Source organism: Odontesthes bonariensis, chromosome 6, assembly GCF_027942865.1.
Source record: "Odontesthes bonariensis isolate fOdoBon6 chromosome 6, fOdoBon6.hap1, whole genome shotgun sequence".
NCBI classification, from domain to species: domain Eukaryota; kingdom Metazoa; phylum Chordata; class Actinopteri; order Atheriniformes; family Atherinopsidae; genus Odontesthes; species Odontesthes bonariensis.
This window is the reverse complement of record NC_134511.1, coordinates 7,957,269-7,976,215: the sequence shown is the minus strand read 5'-3', so window position 1 is coordinate 7,976,215 and position 18,947 is coordinate 7,957,269. Positions and strand designations below refer to the sequence as shown.

The 18,947-nt window shown below is 39.5% G+C and overlaps 1 protein-coding gene across 1 annotated transcript; it reads right to left on the bottom strand.

The window, feature by feature from the left end:
- Positions 1 to 5,002: 5,002 nt before the first annotated feature.
- Positions 5,003 to 17,816, bottom strand: mrpl1 (mitochondrial ribosomal protein L1). Its single transcript, XM_075467233.1, has 9 exons — positions 17,723 to 17,816; positions 15,370 to 15,478; positions 14,942 to 15,212; positions 11,856 to 11,939; positions 11,467 to 11,538; positions 10,829 to 10,940; positions 10,089 to 10,189; positions 9,489 to 9,570; positions 5,003 to 5,165 (listed from the first exon to the last, which is right to left on the bottom strand). Exons 1-9 carry the CDS (start codon positions 17,751 to 17,753, stop codon positions 5,062 to 5,064), a joined length of 966 nt encoding a protein of 321 aa, XP_075323348.1. The 5' UTR covers positions 17,754 to 17,816; the 3' UTR covers positions 5,003 to 5,061.
- Positions 17,817 to 18,947: the final 1,131 nt, after the last annotated feature.

The following is an 18,947-nucleotide window of genomic DNA, read 5'->3' as shown; positions in this document are numbered from 1 at the left end:
CTCGAGTCCTCACTGAGACCAAAGAAGTGGACCATATCAGTCCAGCTCTGAGGTCTTTACACCGGCTGCCTGTCCATCAGAGGATAGACTTTGATGCTGGTCTATAAAGCTCTGAATGGTCCAGGACCAGAATACATCAGTGACCTCCTGACCCAGTATGAACCTTCCAGACCCCTCAGGTCATCTGGATCCGGTCTTCTATCAGTTCCCAGAGTCAGAACCAGACATGGAGAAGCTGCATTCAGCGTCTATGCTCCACATGTTTGAAACAAACTCCTAGAAAGCCTCAGATCAGCTGAAACACTCAGTGTGTTTAAGTCCAAGTTGAAGACACACCTATTTTCAGCTGCGTTTGAATAAAGCTCCAAATATGAAGCTTGAGTTTCAAAACATAATCATATTTTAACTCCTGATTTTATCTATTGTTCTTATTTCTTTCTTTTTTGTTTAAAATTTAAATCGTGCTTTTTATTTCTACTGTTTTAATGTATCTGTAAAGCACTTTGAATCACCTTGTTGTTGAATTGTGCTGTACAAATAAACTTGCCTTGCTTAAAGATGAACAGCTGCCTTGGATTCTGCCAGCTCTATTGTAGAAAGAGCTCTTAAAGCGACAGGAGCTGAAACTGAGCATTTTAGACAGAAAGAGGGCAGGAGTTGCAGTAGTCATGTGCAGTTTGAGTAAAGTTATTAATTTTTAACATCAAGAAAAATGAAAATCTTCCAAAAGACCAGCACAATAAAACGATGTGCGTGTAAATAAGCACATAATGGGCTCTTTAAAATATTTGATTTCATGTCATTAGAGTGATGACATGTGACTACATGGTACCGATACATCACACTTTTGCATCTCCATTGTCGTCAGTGCCCTACAGGGAGTTTGTAAATCCTTCTCATTGACTTTCTTGTGCATTACAAGCGCTTTGCATTCAAGTAGCATTCCAAAACAGTCTGCCTATTTATCATTTAAAGTAGTTTGACTGAGGGAAATGCAGCTCATGTCTGTAAAATAACCTTTTTAGCAGTACTGAGGATACCTGCACTTTGTGCTCTGTGTGTGTAATGTTTAATCAGAGGGAGCGCAGGACTGAGATTCCTCAGTGTCACATGGCAGAAACCTGATCTCCACTCAGCCCTTTTGTCCTCTGCCAAAAACAGGGATCAGAATCAGTTTTTGCCTTTGAATGAGCCTCCTTTCTGCGGCTTTCTGAACCCTGTAACTATTTATACTGGATGGCAGCGATGCAGTGGAAGATTAGAAAACTCTGATCTCCAATGTGTGAACAAAGAACCAGTTATGAGGGGGTCCACTGAATTTGACATGTAGGTCAAACTTAACATGTCGGTCTGATATATTTCTGGTTATAATTAAAGACATTTTTACATGTCACATGGACGTTTTTGCAGTTTTTAAAGTTAAAAGAATTTCTGCACTGAATTTTATAATCAATAATCAATTATTACTGTGAAATGTGATAATTTGCCTCTATACAACCCTAATGTTTTGTGTCAAATCACTGCAATACAAGGAACTGTATCTATATACTTCTACACATTTGGCCTGTTTATACACTCTGTACATGAAACCTGTGTAACACAACCTAATGATGGTCTCAAATTTCGTCTGTTTTGATCTCAACTTAAAGAAAAGTCGCAAAAATATAAGTTCCAGTCCATTGTTAGACTTTCTGTAATCCCTTATCATTCTTAAAGGTTTCCATTTTTCCTCAGCCGAAGCCAACGTGTGTGATTGCTGCCATCTGCTTGTTTTTTTTAGCCAGATTTTGCAAACACTGCCATCCATGCCAAATTTAAGAAAACTTGGTCGAGAGTTGGTGCACGGACAAAAGAATCTTCCAACCAGAACAGAAACAATTCAAGCAAAAATCATCTTTTTGGATCACATACCGACTCAAAGCGGAAAACAATCAAAATTTTATAACACAAGCCGCATATTTTGAAACCATAAAGCAGCTTGCATCTTCAGACCCTCGAGCAGGATAAACTCAAAGAGGACAAACACTTTAAACTCAGGAAGAGTAACAGGAGATGAATATTTTCCATGAGAACAAACAACTATGAAGCGTCCAGGTTTCAATTTGTTGTTTCTGCTCTTAAGTGAAAAACTCTCATTAAAAGGCACTTCCATTAGTTTTTCAGTTTGCGCAGCTTCTATCACTTTCCGTGGTGTGTATTCTCTCATCCCTCCAAATCCTATTAGAATAAGCCGTTGCAAGAGCCTGATCTCCCCACAGGGACCAATAAAAATTCAGACTTATCTCACTTGTATGGCGAACCTGAAGCTTGTTAGAGAATAAATGTTGTACTTGGTTAATTCAACATAAGCAATCTGAAAGATAGCATGACAACTGTGTGTGCTTTGGGACATGAAAGTCCTGCGCTACCTTCCCAGAGAGTGTGAAAATGCACCGATGGAGGCTGCAGAGCGAATCTGCAGGGCACTTAGACTGTTCTAATCTTAATGTAAGAACTAGCTGCACTTAAATATTCAAGTCACAGGTTTAACTTCAGGCCTCTTTATTGATTCCTAAGCATGAATCAATAAAGATAGAAGTTACTCTATGAGGCTACAAGCAAAGGTAAAGGTTTACCTTTACAAGCACTTTTTTAAGACATCAGAAAGAAATCGGTTTTGCTTTTTTTGTGTGTATAAATCGTTCTCATCTACTGCAATACCAGGCATAAATAACACTAATCATGGAGCCATTGTGTACACACATATCCTGAGATTAAAGCTGCTAGTTTATAAACTATGAAAAAGCACATTTCTGCCATACAAACTGATAGATATTTATATATCCTTCTTTTATTAAAGAAGGTGGACCCACCTGCTCTTATGCAAGCTTGAGTAAAATATCTAGAAGTATAGAAAATCACAGCCTGGAGACATGTTCTCTCAGTTTAACCTGCAACACAGGGGGGTTCTCAGTTCAGCTCTGCAGGGGCCAGCAGCAGCACAGGCTGGGTAAACACTGCCTCCTGGTGGTCAGTTACAGCACTGTTTATTTTACTGAGAGCGCTTTAAATCACAGACGTATTAACAGGCCCCGGGGCAAATGTTTTGTAGTTAGGCTCTTACTTATAGGCATCATAGCCAGCATATAATCCAAGCAGAACTCTAAAGATGAACACTTACTCATTAATGTACAATCTCTGGGGAAACGGCAAACTTTCCCTGGTTCAACATCTCACCTGGAAATATTACCTTTTACCAGCTTTCCAGAAAAAGAACCTTTGGATTTCTGATGGTGTGTTTTCTGAGCTGAAAATATGATACGAACTGAGGTCTAAAATTAAATTGGACCCATTCATCAAGATGGGGCCGGAAAAAAAAAAAAAGGACTATGAGGATTCATCACAGCTTCAAAATAAAACAAACAAAAAAAAAACTCGATATAGTAAGTAATTACAATTTCCAAACCTGAAGCCTTCGGGGCCCCTTTGCAGTAATGACACACTGCAAAATAAGAAGAGCTCCGACACCCAAATGTTGGTCATATTTGAGCTTTCCTAAGAAAGGGGCATGACTCTGCAGCACCAACAGCCTCCACTGCTCCGGTTTTTCAAACTTCCTTCTACATTTATTATTACCTTTGCTTCAGCTGCAGGGATTCTGATGCCACTCAAACACAAAGGCCTCAGCCAGATGTAACACTTACAGGGTTTTGTCTGGGCTTTGTCTGCATTCCACTTCTTGTAGAGGTCAGGGCTTGACGTTTAATCCCAAAACTGAGGAAGCATTTCTTTTTTTAAAGCTGGCTCTGTGATTTAAGAAATTGTGTCAAAAGAGGATAAAGACAAACGCACACTGCTGACACAAAAGCTGGAACCTGGCAAAGAATCTCATTATGTGATGTAGCAATAACATTGAGAAGATTTGGGATAATTGAGCCTTCCAGGTTTGAACACCTGATATCAGAAATATATTTGTGCCTGGCCTCCTCACTGCTGATGACAGTTAAAACTCAGTTATTTTACACCAAGTCCACCCCATTAGCAAAACAAATGTTATTCTTTTTAAAGGGATAGTTCGTCTCTTTTGACATGAAGCTGTATGACATCCCATATTAGCAATATTATTTATGAACATTTTCTTACCCCCCGCTGCGTCCTGTGAGCAGAGTTCCAGCCTCGTTTTGGTGTTGACAAAAGTAGTCCGGCTAGTTGGCTGGGGCCACAAAAATAAAAATGTTTGCTTCTCAAAACAATATGCGTTCAAAAGAGTAATACATTTGCATCATAAAATCGTTCATCCAGAAAAAGTCAGACCTCACAATCGCTTGGCGCTATTTTCTCTCCCTTCGTATCACTGCGTGCTGCCGCCTGCCGCACCCGTTACGGTGTTTACTGCTCGGTCTGCACTTCGGTCTACACAGCAAGCAGTGATACGAAGGGAGAGAAAATAGCGCCAAGCGATTGTGAGGTCTGACTTTTTCCTGGAGAACGATTTTGTGATGCAAATGTATTACTCTTTTGAACGCATATTGTTTTGAGAAGCAAAGCGCTTTATGTTTGTGGCCCCAGCCAACTAGCCGGACTACCTTCATCAACGCCAAAACGAGGCTGGAACTCTGCTCACAGGACGCAGCAGGGGGTAAGAAGATGTTCATAAATGATGTTGCTGATATGGGATGTCATACAGCTTCATGTCAAAAGAGGCAAACTATCCCCTTTAAGGTTTTCACATCTGATGTCAAAATAAGTCAAAGACCCCTAAACAAACCCTAAACACCTGAATTAACATTGGATGAATAGGACTGAACGTGGGATATTCTCACCATAAATGTAATAAAATAACAAAGAATTAAATATAAAAGAGTTTAATCTGAATCTTTTTTCATAAACTCTTAAACCACCGAGCTTTGGGCTGTGGCTGAATATTAATGAAATGCACTTTTCTGTCCTGGTCACCTGGTACGTCTTGTCCCACTTCCACCTCCCGGGAGTCTTCAAGAGAAAAGGTACAAGTGCTGAGGAGTCATAGTCAGAGCTGAAACTTTATTTGGTAAAGTCATTATTTACAATCTGAAGGATGAGTCACTCCTCCGCCGTCGGGTCTGCTTTTGGCAAAACATCTTCACTCTTGAACCAAATGGCCTCACTGGTTTGACTGGTGATGATCGATCGCTGGATGAAAGGCCCTGATGAGAGGAAGCAGAAAACAAAACTTAAAAACGTTCAAAGCTTTGAGGCAAAGCTGATCATAAGTGCTGGCTCCAGCTCCTGAAGCGTCGCCCAGTCTGTTCCTATCCGTGCTGCTGGGTTTCTCATGTTATGAATTCCATGTTTTATTCTTTCAGGAACAGGAATCAGTCGTTTTTTTTATTATTATTTGTTAACACTCTTCTTTTTTTAATTATACAATAAGATTATTTTTATTTGAAAGTGATTTGACTGTTTTAGAACTCCAGTTATAAGCTCTTTTATTAATTTATTCATCTGGATATTATTCTAAATGACATATTAATCCAATAAAAACCTCTCGTTTGACCAAAATCTCCCCCAGCTAATGATTCTAATTATCATCTTGAGCAGAAATAACACACTGTGGTTAGAGGAAGTGTTTCAAAATGTTTCTGAAACAGCATTTAGAGCCACATGAGGTCCTGTTCAGACCAGGTGGTAACCTGATCCAATAACAGGTGGACAGTTCTAAACGCAGGTGTGAATACACTCGGGATGCACTGAGGACACATTCAGAGGTGGTCTGGGACACGGGTGGACGTCCTATTAAACACAAACGTGTCCTGGGGCCACATAAAAGGATCCCTACCCACCCCACGTGACTCAGTTCAAACAGTAAAGTTTCAGGAAAAAAAAAAAAAAAAGAAAACCTCCAGTTTTTGTCTTGTGTCGGTTTCTGCAGCGGCAGAGAACAAAGCCACGAAGCTCAAAGCCAAAACTCCAATCTGTGCCGTCAGTCGGGGATCCGCCTTTTAACAGCTTTGTTTGGAGCCGAACCGCGCGCGTCACGGCTCCTCACAAACTGCTGTTTTAATGCAACAAAGCACAACTTAACATCACAGCGAGGGGGGAATGTGTCGTTGCTGCGCATTTCAAGGCGCACGCACACAGTTTGTGGATGCACTCCAACAGTAAAGTTAGTGTTGTGCTCAGAGGCTGATACAGAAAGAAAGTTTAAGAGCTTCATTCAGGTGAGCTGAGCTCTGCAGCATCAGTCCGTACTTTGCAGTTGTGTCCACTACAAAGCACTGACAGATAGCTAACGAGAATAAACTGAAAAGCGGGACTTTCCTTATATGAAACTTTACTTGAACTGATTTAACTTCTTTTCAATCTCTCACTTTCATTCCATTCAGATTCGTAAAACGAAAGGAGACATAAAAATACAGAAAGTTACTAAGTAAGCTGTCAGACGTGTTCATATAAATGTAAACAACTGTTTAAGATATAACAGATTGATGACAAATTAAGATAATAGATTTAACTATCTCAGATTTAACGTTACTTGGTTGCTAGGCTACCATTTAGCAATACACAAAGTGGCTCGACGTGTCATACTAACACTGTACAAGTATTTTTATATTAAAACAAACATTTTGTTCATTTATTATCTTTAGAAATGTTACGCTTACTGTTCCATAACTATCAGCATCTCATTCATTGAAAACTTCCGGTTGCATGTACTTCAGGGATCAGAGCGAAGAAACAGCTGTTACACGCATCTCAACAAACTGACCAATAACTGACAGGCAACGGCAAGGCAAGAGAACGGCAACGTACGTGCAGTTTGAGAGCTCGCTTTCATGACAAAAAAAAACACAACTCTTAAATAAATGCGACCGAGGCAAATGTGACACGTGCTCATTGGTTAATTCGCTGACCGGCGTGTTCTGTAACCAACAAATAACTGCTTAAAGTGGTCCACTTGGGATCAGATCACACTAAAGAACACTACAACTTAGTTCAGAACTCAGTGAAGTTATCGTCGGCCATCTTTGTCATGTGATGTAGTTACAGAGCCTCTCTTTGATGAGCTCAGTTTTTCAGACACAAACTTTTAGCGTATGTTACTTCTGCTGCAGAGTTGTAATTCTGCTTAATCTTCAGAAAACAGATGGATAAAACGTGTTCTGAAAAGTTATTTTGAACATAACAGCACAAGAGTCTCTGTATAATGATGCAGATCCTGCTGAGTGGCTTTCAGTCATCCCCCCTGCGCTCGCTCTTCGGTTTTTATTTGAAGGTATAAGTTCCCTGCTGTCTTTATATCTCCTACGCGTTTACTTTGACTTACTTACGAAGAGCTGTCTCAGCATTGTATTTCCTGTTGTGTGCATTCTTTATTCATCAGCATTTTCTGCTTTTGTCTTTATTAACTCCCATGATCCGCTGGGAGTTTCTTGTTTCCCCTCACCCACACGTTACATTTCCATACTATTATCTCCCTTTTAAGCATTTATCTGTGAAGCTCCCTCCTGTTTCTGTCCATGCAGGCACCATTAGCTTGTAGCTAAACAACTCCTGAAAAACATTATGCCTTTACATTAATGTAAAAAAAAAAAAAAAAAAAGTAGCTAAACTATGATTCAAGTGTTCACATCCTCTGATGCTCCACTGCTGGCTTCAACTCTGCAGTCCTGAAGCCGAACTGCTGTGCAATGTTTGCTGGCACAAACTCAAAGAGGAGTCTCTGCTGACAAGAGCACCAAAAAAGGTGCTCAGCTATGAAAGCTGCAGCGCCGTAATGAGCCTGTGAGTGAGACGTCTCCCACAGCCAGGGCCGAGCCGAGCAGAGGACGCTTAGCGGAGCAGAGCAGGTGCAGTGGAGCATTAAAACTTTCAGGGTGAGCGGCGGAGAGTCCCGTGAGGATCTTCATCAGGCCAAAACTGCACACACTCGGGTTTAGAGTGAGCACTTCAACCAGAAGCATCTGCTGTGAGCGCAGACCTGCTGCTGTTTTTAGCTGCTATGCAGCAGAGTGAAACTGTTTAATGACCTCCAACAAGGAAGTTCCCCCCCTTTGCTTCTTTTCTGAGTGTTTCCATGTTTTTGTTTAGTAACCAGCGAAACAGCTCAAACTTCTTAAATGAAAACTGCAAAGGAGATTTTCACCATTTACTCAAAAACAGTCACAAAAGTGACGCATTGACTGCGTTTACCACGGTTTATACCTGTACGATTTGTATTAAAATCATCTGGATACAGATTAAGGCTATATTCAAATTATAATATTAACATTAAAGACTTAATCAAATAAAAAAAAGAGAAGAATGTAAATTTAAAAGCAGCCTGTCTGAAAAATCTGAAATCTAATGACGGCAGTTAGGGTGTGGTGACATCTGGTGGCACAAAATGCAAACTGCAACCAACAAAGTTTGTTTTAAACACACTGACATGGAAGGAGAGAGACTCGAGATGGGTGGGTAAGTCCCAGGTTTAAAAAGGCCACTGGTTGATCGTCACAAATGTTTCTGAAAGCTTTGCGGTTTTCTTTAAAGCGGCAAATGTTAATGACAATTTATTCAACAAGTTTTTAGATTATACAAGCTTCTTCCTCCTGTAAGGGCCGATTAGCTAATGATTTCATTCTAAATCGTTATTCATGCGAAGTAAGACAAAAACTAACCAATTAACTCCCAAATACTGAAAAGCTCCTCATTCAAACTCTTCTGCCTCCCTGCTCTGTTCACATCAGCACTGTAAGAAAAACCAGCTGCCTTTTAGTGGAACAAATATTTCTACTTTATCGTAGTTTTAGTCATATGAAAGTTATACATCACAGCAAATGTTGTGTTGTCTGACAGCTGTCCGAGTTCTGGAAATCTTAAGGATCTGAACGGTCGCATTTAATGACAGTGACAGGCCTGCCGGTCTTAAAACAGGCACATATTTTTCTCTGCACACGTTCAAACTGTAAACAATGAAATGGAGCTGAGAGAGCGATGCAAACCCAGTGCATTCTGGACTGCACGCTGGAAGAAAGCTACAAAGATTCCACAGATAGTCAAACAGACTCAAAGAGTGTTGAGGGGATTTCAAAGGAGCTGTAATTAGAAATAACTGGAAGTAAACAGGCTGAAAAACTGAGGAGAAATATTGAGTTTTGAACATCAGTCCAATTTAAAAGACATGGAAAACAGGAGATGGGGAAATTCAACTGTGCTTTGTTTAAAATACGGCTCAGTAATTACACTGCTTGAGAGAAAAGGTTGAAAAATCTTAATTAACAAAGTGTCTGGAAAAAAAATCCCAAAGAACACATGGCTGGAATGTTGCTAATTCCTCCCTGCTGTCCGCAACAGTCTGGCAGCTGCAGGGGAACATGAAGACCAGCCAGCAGATGAAAGCATTTACCCTCTAAAACATAATCTAATAAATCAACAATGATCTCTTTTTAATCCCAAAGAGCAGTCAAGGCAGTTCTGGGGAATGCATGAGCTGGAGCTGACGGTGGTTTTGTGTCAGCTGGGGTGATTGTTTCAGGTGTTGGTGAACATACCCATGCTGGCAGGTCGGTGTGAACAAACATCCATAAGGACGGTCTGCAGGTTGGCAAAGATGTGCTCAGTGGGCATGTCAAGCTGCAGAGGACAAAAGAACATCAAATTAGATTCTTTAGATTCTTCCTCTTTTTGTAATCTGTTTATCAAAGGTTTCCCACGTGAGTAAATGCAACTCCAATCACGATACTCTGCCTTTAAAGGGAGTGGGTTACGTTGTATTTTTAGCATTTTGTGCATTTAGTGTTCACAAATGAATGTTTAAGGCATTAAAATATTGTTCAGATTGCACCATTTAAAAAAAAAATCCATCCAAAGCTCAAATACCAACTGATCTTGATGTTTAGAATTATTCCAGCTAAAATGTTAAAAATGTGGAAGCTCAGATGCAGTTAAAGCTCAATTAAATTCTCTGTGACACTTAAATACACCATCATTTCCCACAGACCTCTTCGGTGTCAAACTATCAGAACTTCTGTACATAAAACAGCCTCTTTCCAGGCACCACATACTGGTTTGTTTACAGAAAACTGTGACATTTTCTCAGATACCACCATCAGCAACAGTAATGACTCATCGTGCAGTTTGTCCGGACATACCGTAGCTATCTGGGTCCTAATGTAGCAGTCACTTTCCACCAGGTACTCATGACCGGTTTTAAACAACTCCAATGTCATGGGAATGTTGTTGCTGACTGTGCCTGGAAACAGAAAAGAACTGCTCAGCACTCCTGTCCTCTGTGGCGACAGATAAATGTACAAATCAGACATTCGGCTGTCATAGTTACTGCAATAAGTGTCTGAATGAGAAATGACACAATGACAAATATCAGGGAATCTACGACAGGACGATGAGGAAACTGTTCATGTTCATAGACTGAAGACTAATTAAAGTGGCTCCTGCTTTTTCAGAGGGCTGTAGCGATACATTAATCTCACGATACGATATACCGGAAGGACAACATAGCCAGACAAACAGAAACAAACGAACATGTCACAAACGTGAGAGCTGTGTACTTTCTACAACATTTTTATGCACTAATTTATCACCGTTTTGTATAATGTGACCCCCTGGAATTGTATTGTATTAACTTAATGTTCTGTGTTTTCACTAATTGTAACGTTTGACTTTTCAATAAAGTTTGCTTTAAAAATTAAAATCAAATTAAAAATCGATACTAGCGGTGAGAAAAAAAAAAAAAAATCGATACTTTTTCAGGAAACGAAATATCAATATATATCGCAGTATCGATAAAATTGCTCAGCCCTACTTTTTCAGAGGAAATCCCAAACACAGTGAAATCATTCAGGGTGTGAACGGGATTTCTCCCTCAGCTCACCCCTCTTGCTCTTTGGAAACTTCTTTCTCAGTTTGTTTTTCAGAGGCACAAGCTTCGGCAGAATATCTGGAACCGCTACGTAGAAGTCAGCCGAAACCTCATCGTCCAGGATCTGGGAATGAATAAACTCAGATCAGATTCATTTGAAATGAAACACTCCTGCAAAATATAATGCTTTCAATGAGTAAAGCCAACAGCTGACAGATTTACAGGTTTATGCCGTCATTTATATTCCTGCAATGTTCAGATGCCCGTTTGAGTTCATCTTTATGGCTTTGATCTTCATCAAAGCTGACGTATACAGTAACGCCAACTATTGAGTAATGTTCTTTAACTTGTTCATCTGCGTAAAGGAAGCTGCTGTACATGAACATCAAATCTGATGCAGGCTAAATGTTCGAATTAGTTTCACTAAACTGCAATTTACTGCATCCATCCATCATCTTCTGCTAATCCAAGGTGGGCTCAAGGAGGCAACAAGAGGCAACAAAACAACAAGTCTAACGGTCTAACAGTCTAACCATTTTATTACTGTGGCTGTGCAGCAGAATGTTTCTACACATTCAATCACCTGCTGCTCATCCGCTGGAACTGACTAAAGTCATCAGTATACCACAGTGATTATTTAACCAACTCACCTGCTGAATGAGCTCTACTCCCCCAGCAAATGCTGCTCCACTGTCCTGGGCAGCTTTGGCTTGATTGGGATCCTGCAGGGAAACACAGACGAGTCATTTCAATCTCATTCATTAGGGTTGTTAACATGTACATCTTCGTTACAGCCCACAACCTGTGTCGCTGGACAGGAATATGAATCAAATTCACCTTGCGATGGAAAAAATAAAAAAATAAATAGCCACAAGCAAAGCCCATTCATCACAGACCAAACCGGCTGACAACAGAAAAGGTGCTGCTTCTGCCCATCTGAATCATGCTCGAAGAAAATTAAAACAATTCATCATCAACACACACGATGGCCAATGAGATGAGGATTAAGTGAGGTCTAATTAAAAAAAGGAGTCCTTACCTCAGTGAAAACCAGAACTTTGTTCATCTCTGTCTTGAAGGAGTGCGGTAAATGCACAGTGCTGACGAAGGGGTCGATTTTTTTCTGAGGAGGGAGAAAAAACAAAAGATCATTTTCTGCAGCTATGAGTGCTCAGCATGCTGCAAGAAGATAAAAGATTTGGAATAAATCATTAGGGGAAAAATATCTATATCAATCACAGGGTAACCCCGGGTAATCAAGTGTTAAATCTATTCCAACACCATTTAAATCCTCATTTCTCTGCGGTGTTAGTTCTACAGACGGATGAGGCTGAGACAGTTAGTCTCTGTGATGAGGAAACAAACTAATGAGGGTGTAATCCTCTGTTACGCCATTTTTAGCTGACGAACTAAAACCGCTCGTGCTTCAAAGACAGATGCCATATACATCTCAGATTAGTGGAAGTAAGGCGTGACAATAAAAGCAAGAACAGGAACCATATTCGAATAAGTCTGCAAGGTCTGACAGCAAAAAACGAGTCTGTAAACAGATGCAACCGGCAGGCCATCAGCCCTCATCAGCTTCTGTTCGGAGGATCCAGCTGGATGATGTAGGAAAAGCCAGATGGTGAGTAAAAATGTGTTGTGCAACTAATGGGGTCATGCACATGAAGCCAGAAAAGCAGAACCATTTAAAGGTGGAACCAGGGTAATCAATACATGCCGACTTGTGACGAGCCTCCTTCAGTGTAGATGTGACAAAACCTCCCTCTGCTCCAAGTGCAGCTACCAGGGTTCATACACATTTTGACCAAAAGATTTCCATGACTTTTCCAAGACTTTTCCATGACTTTAAACAAAATTTCCATGACCAAACATTTGGTGAAAACTCGGTGTATACATCAAAAAGTGATCAAATGTTGTATTAAAACTAACAATGAGAATTCCAAAGCATACAGTATTATCTCAAATGACACAAATGAATGAGAGACAATAGTTTGATTAAAAGAATAAACATTTATAGATTCAAGTTCAGAAGCAGGTGCGTGTTACGATTGCGCCCCCTGCCCCCATCCTCAAGTGGATCTGTCCATACCGCCATTACAGGATCTCCGCGGATCCTTAAAAAGTATTAAAAAGTCTTAAATAAAAAATACGTTTTTTAAGGTCTTAAAATGTCCTAAATTTCGCCGATTTTTCGAAGAGTGGCATTAAATTTCATCTGGGCGAAAGAATGATATGTCTGGAGAGAGCTTTTGTGTGTGCGCCAGTACTTCCGGTGAAAACTTCCGGTGATTTGACAGTAAGGGCGTCAGGTTAGGGCCAGTGGCCGTAAACAAAGGTTATAGCCGAGAAGAAAGATGATAATATAACGTAGCTAAAAAGACTAGCTTTCTTCAGTAGCCCAATGCTTACCGATTTAGCAAGCCTAGCAGCCTCGTTGCTAATGCTAGCCGCCGTAACGTTAGCAACCATACCCGACGTCAAGGAGTTGGCTGAGCAGGTTATGGAAGGGCTGGCAGAGTTAACTTCATAATGGGTAAGTGGAGGTTTCATTCACTTGTTTTCATTCTTTCACAGGATTGAGTCACTTCATTGGTTTATCCGATTACTGGCCGTCTATGGTTGCTATGGCCAACGAACTTTTCAGTAGTATTCAGCGTATGCCTGCTTATAATTTGCGAGTATTTCTTTTTAAAGTATACATTATTTCAAACTCAGCATAAATGAACGACCTGAAAATATGAATGTTACAAATTTCCATGACTTTTCCAAAACTTTTGCGATTTTATTTTTTTCAAGCACTTTTTCAGGCCTGGAAATGACCATTTTAAAATTCCATGACTTTTCCAGGTTTTTCATGACCGTACGAACCCTGAGCTACATAGCAGAGGTGTAAGGCTCTTTTTTTGTAAATCAGAGAAAATTAATATTTATTTGTCTTCTCAAACCCCAGCTGGTCGAGGCCTGTTAAAAGCGAGTTTTTTCTCTCCACAGTCGCCTCATGCACGCTCAGGACGGGAGATTGCACCGAAAACAAGTTTCGGTGCAATCTTTCGGTTTCCTTAGCTAGGAAATTGTTTTTGCATTGGCTCTGCATCTATGAATTTGACTAATTTTGAATTGAATTAATTGGATTTGATTGGATTGTGATTACAATGAATTGAACTCCAACTGGCTTGAATTGGACTGAATCATTGAAGTGCCTTGAGATGACATTTGCTGTAATTGGTTGGCCTCAACAGTCAAAGTAAAGGCAACTCCTGATGTAAGAAAAAATAAATACCGAATGTGAACAATGAATAATAAAAATGTCAGTGATCTGATGGGTTTAGAAAACAATTAATCAAATCTGGGATAAGTGCAATGTCTCAAAATAACCATCAAAGACAGCAGTGCAGTTTTACACCTGCATTAACTGGGGTTGATATTCTTTCTTTACATTAACTGTTTAGTTTGGAGTGAGAACTATTATTTTTTTTTTTTTAAATTGTTGTTACTTGGCAAAAGTAACCAAAAGCCAGCCACAATCCCTGTGAATTGACACGTGGTACAATGTTTATAACTATTGCACAATTCATGCAGTTGTGAATGATGACATTTCTCAGAAGCTGGGCGACATCTGGGGAGTTGTCAAAACACTCCGCGTCGGTTAGACCCCGCAAACCCTACAGCGGACCTCAAGTTGGAAATTATTTGGGATGAATACAAATACAACTTTAAAGATCTACTTTGCTTTGATCAAGAAAAAAAAAAGACTTTCTGATCAACACTTATTTGATCGAAGGTCACATAAACGTGGACGATTGTACTCCGACATTCACAAAGTATTCAGCAAATATTCACAAATAGCATCTGAAAATCTGCTCAAAATAGTCAACTCAAAAGATTTTATGTGAAGATTCTATTAGGAGTGAAAAAGCTCAAACGATATCCGTCTACAACATAATGCAAAGCTAAACACCACAGCTAATCTGAATGTGGACTCGTTTCATGGCAACAATATGGCTACATCTACACAATACAATATTCTAAAAGACAAGACTTTTCATCTTTTCACGCGGAAAAGAATTTCATCAACCAAACATAAGCAAAGAACATTAACTGCGGTGTTTTGCTGCTAACCTTTTTCTCCAGTTTCATGTCCAGCCTCAGATCAATGTAAATGGGCTGATTGAGGGGAGTGAAATCCAACATCTGGAATTTCTTCAGCATGTCGACGGCATCGGCTGCACTGTAGCTAGTCCTGGGATAGTACCTCGTTATGTACACGTCGTCCACCGGCGCCCATGCCGTCTTCCCAAAAGGCTTGTGTCTGTCTTTGTCATCAATGACCTTCTTCTCTTTCTTTTCCTCCTTCTCTGCATCCTCTTTTTTTTTGTCTTTTTTCAGGGCCCTGCCAGTCAATAGGACTTGTGTTAAACTGGAAAGTCATCAAGCAATTTACGAACCTGCATCGTGAACACTAGAGAGGTGGGTATGGGACCTAATGTGCAAAACTGTTGGGAGGGTGAAGCTTCAAAGCTGGAAAATGAAGACGTTTGTTAACTTACTTCACAGCTGCAAAAGTCCTGACCGGCAGATTCCTTGGAGCAGTGTGCGATACACCTGCGTAAGGGGGGCCGCTGGCACTCAGCAGGTGCCTCCGACATCCTGCTAAAACTGTAACGAGGGGAAAACAAGCTCCATGAGAAATTAATAAAGAGTTCACTTCTATCTTATCCATGTCAAATGGATGTCAAGGGACACAACATCAAACTGCACTCCAGAATATGAGGCAAACATTTTATGAACCAAGCCGTTTGTGTTTAGGGTTGCTAACCTACTCAACTACAAGTAAAAGTACAAACTACCTTTTCTAATATCTGTACATTGCTGCATTGTTTTCGGAATGCTTTTACAGAACCATGTAACTCTGAAACCACTTAATGATGAACAGACATGTAGACTTTTTGCACCACTCTGCTACAAAATAACAACAATAACACGGCAACTATGAGCTAACAGTGCAATAGTACTTTTACTCAAACAGGGGGAAAAACATTTTTTCATTCATTCGTCTTAAAGTATTGGTGAAATAAAGACACAGATCCAGGTTAAAGGACAAGACCGTTTTTTTGACATTGGGCCCTTGATTTTACATTAGGCCTAAAAAAAAATTTTTTTTGGTTCCGGTTTCCGGCCGACCCTGTCAATTTACGTGCGAAAAATAAGATATTTTTCATATCATATATCATACTATCATTATCATTTTTATGAATATATATAGGCTACATAATATATAAAAAAATATTTAAATTGTTTTGTGTTAGGCAGAATAGTAGAAGCAGGCAGTAATGTTGGACAACAGGGCTATGAGTCACAGAACACCAGAGTGACACTTTAACTAAACTATTACATTTATTTATGAAATATTGCTTGAGATGTCTTCAATGCCAATGGTCCAGGTTGTATCGACTACATATTTTGTTCATATGAAAATGTGTGTGTGTGTGTAACATGCTGGGAGTATCCATTGCTGCTGTAATAAAAAAAAAATAAAAAAAAAATCTACCTATCACTCGCTGCCACTGGAAAAAATAAATAAATAAATAAAATAAAATAAATTCCCTGCCTACCCATGACAACTGATAACCAACAAGAACCAACCTTTTTTTTTTTTTTTTATAGGCCTTATAACATGATGTTCTACTCACCCCTGCTTGTTGTTGGTCATTTGGAGCTGTTCCGAAGATATTCGCGAGGCGTCTGGCTGCTCTCTTGAGATATTCGGCCATGACACGGTTTCCTATGGGCAACGTTATACAGGCACAAACTATGCTGTTTATAATTTATTAATTACTGTACACTAGCACTGATAACGTGGAGGTGCGTCGCTTACTTAAAAAAATCCGGGTTACTGTAATTTTGAATTTTTGTCGTAAAGTGGGTGTTACTGACGTCATCGTGCTACTACCACAGAGCCCACAGACAAACACACACAGACTTTACGACAAAAATTCAAAATTACAGTAACCCGGATTTTTTTAAGTAAGCGACGCACCTCCACGTTATCAGTGCTAGTGTACAGTAATTAATAAATTATAAACAGCATAGTTTGTGCCTGTATAACGTTGCCCATAGGAAACCGTTTCATGGCCGAATATCTCAAGAGAGCAGCCAGACGCCTCTCGAATATCTTCGGAACAGCTCCAAATTACCAACAACAAGCAGGGGTGAGTAGAACATCATGTTATAATGTGAAATCAAGGGCCCAATGTAAAAAAAACGGTCTTGTCCTTTAAAAAAAAAAACAAAAAAAAAAACTTCTCCTTTAAGAAATATACTTATTTTATTCAGTTAATTTTGTTATTTTATATTAAAGTGAATTGCTGGATAATTAGTTTTCCAGGTGTTCATGTCACTCAAAAATATGCATCTAATTCAATTCAGGTTCGAGTCAAATAGTTAAAAAATGGTTTCACTCACAAAAACAAGGGGCTAAAAAATTCACCAGGCTAGGAAGGGTGAAGGCAATCGGTTTCGGCCGGCCCTTCTAATGAGGTGTCCCTTGTTTATTTTTCAGGGAGTTGGCAACCCTATTTGTGTCTGAGCTTATATTTCACACAGCACAAGAAGGCTGCGGCAAAATACATCTCAGCTTCACCAAAGCAGAACACAGCCAGTATTTGAGTTATATCCATTAAAAATGATTTGTGGCGAGGTAGGACATCAAAAATGTCATAATTTTCCTTAATCGTTCTGGGTTAGCTAACGAACAGCTGTGAGGCTAACAGGTGTAACTTTTTTAAAGAACCCGGAAACCAAAAACAAACTAAACGTACGAAGGAACAAACTCTTCAAGAATTTTAATGCAAATATATGTCCGGGAAAAAAATAAGCATAATTAACACTTTAACAACTGACCTTTCCACACGCTCCGCGTATAGGTTGCCATGTTTGGGAATTCTGCAGGTGGTCCGTGTGAGAACAACGGTTGAATTTAATGGTTCCGGTTCCGCTTGAAAATAAAAAGTTAAAATCTTCAGTCACAAATGTACGGAAGCCGAGAACGGCCGTGGATTTTTTTTATCTTATTTTATGCACTGTTATCTCGAGATAACGACTTATTATTTCGCTATCTCGAGATAACAAAGATCGTTTTCTCGTGATAACGAATAAATTTATAATGTGTTTGTCTTGCTTTCAACCAAAAGACCTTCCGTAGCCACTAGCCACGGCTGTAGCTGTCGTAGACATAAAGATGTCATATGAAGATAATCTCATTATATGTTTAAATTATGCAGCCCGTCTGGTGACATGAGTTGGGAAAAAAAAACAAGGCGTGGGAATGACTTACTAACGCGTGGGAACTAGATGATTTCATGAATGAAACTGTTTGTTGACTGGCAGTTGTTACCTCAGTAGCGCCAGCCGCTTGCACACATAGACAATTCTGATCTAATTTCGTTTTATTTTAATCTAGAAATGAATTACTCCTACAATATTATTAATTCACTTATGGTGATATTAATTTTAAATAATTAGTATTTCATGCGCACGTTATACCGATTTCGTGGCCACAAATTAGTATTTCGTGTGCACGTTATAGCTATATTGTGGATACAATTTTTTATTTTTTTTATTTTACCATGTCAACAGAGGAGCTCCGTTACTGTTAATCTGTTACTTTTTACGTTAAAATTGAACAATTTCCTAAAATATGGGCGAAATGAGAAAGGTTGCAAAAATTTTTTTGGGAGGCACGCTCCCAAATGTAAATGTTTACATTTTGATAAAATTCCGAGATCCAAATATCTGTGTTTTGGTAACCCAGCTAGACCGTCGGAGCCCAGTCCACTGAGTAAATAATTATATTAATAAGTAATATTAATACTAATAATAATATTATTCAGTCACTTGTGGTGATATTAATATTAAATATTTAGTTTTCGTGTGCACGTTATAGCTGAATTGTGGCCAACATTATTATTTTGTTTTACCATGTCACCAGAGAGGCTCCGTAGTTATTTGTTTCTTTTTATGTTAAAAACTAACATTTTCCAAAAATAAGGGGTAATTGAGAAAGGTTGCAAAAAAAATTGGGGAGGCGCGCTCTAGTTGGACGGCCACGAGCGGAAGTAGCGTTTGT

What these genes read in the sequence shown, in the direction of transcription:
- mrpl1 (XM_075467233.1), bottom strand. Translation starts at nt 17,753, where the DNA reads ATGGCAACCTATACGCGGAGCGTGTGGAAAG. An exon ending in TACGCGGAGCGTGTGGAAAG is followed by an intron (nt 15,479 to 17,722) that starts GTCAGTTGTTAA and finishes CCCTCGTTACAG; the next exon opens with TTTTAGCAGGATGTCGGAGG. An exon ending in ACATGAAACTGGAGAAAAAG is followed by an intron (nt 11,940 to 14,941) that starts GTTAGCAGCAAA and finishes CTCCCTCCTCAG; the next exon opens with AAAAAAATCGACCCCTTCGT.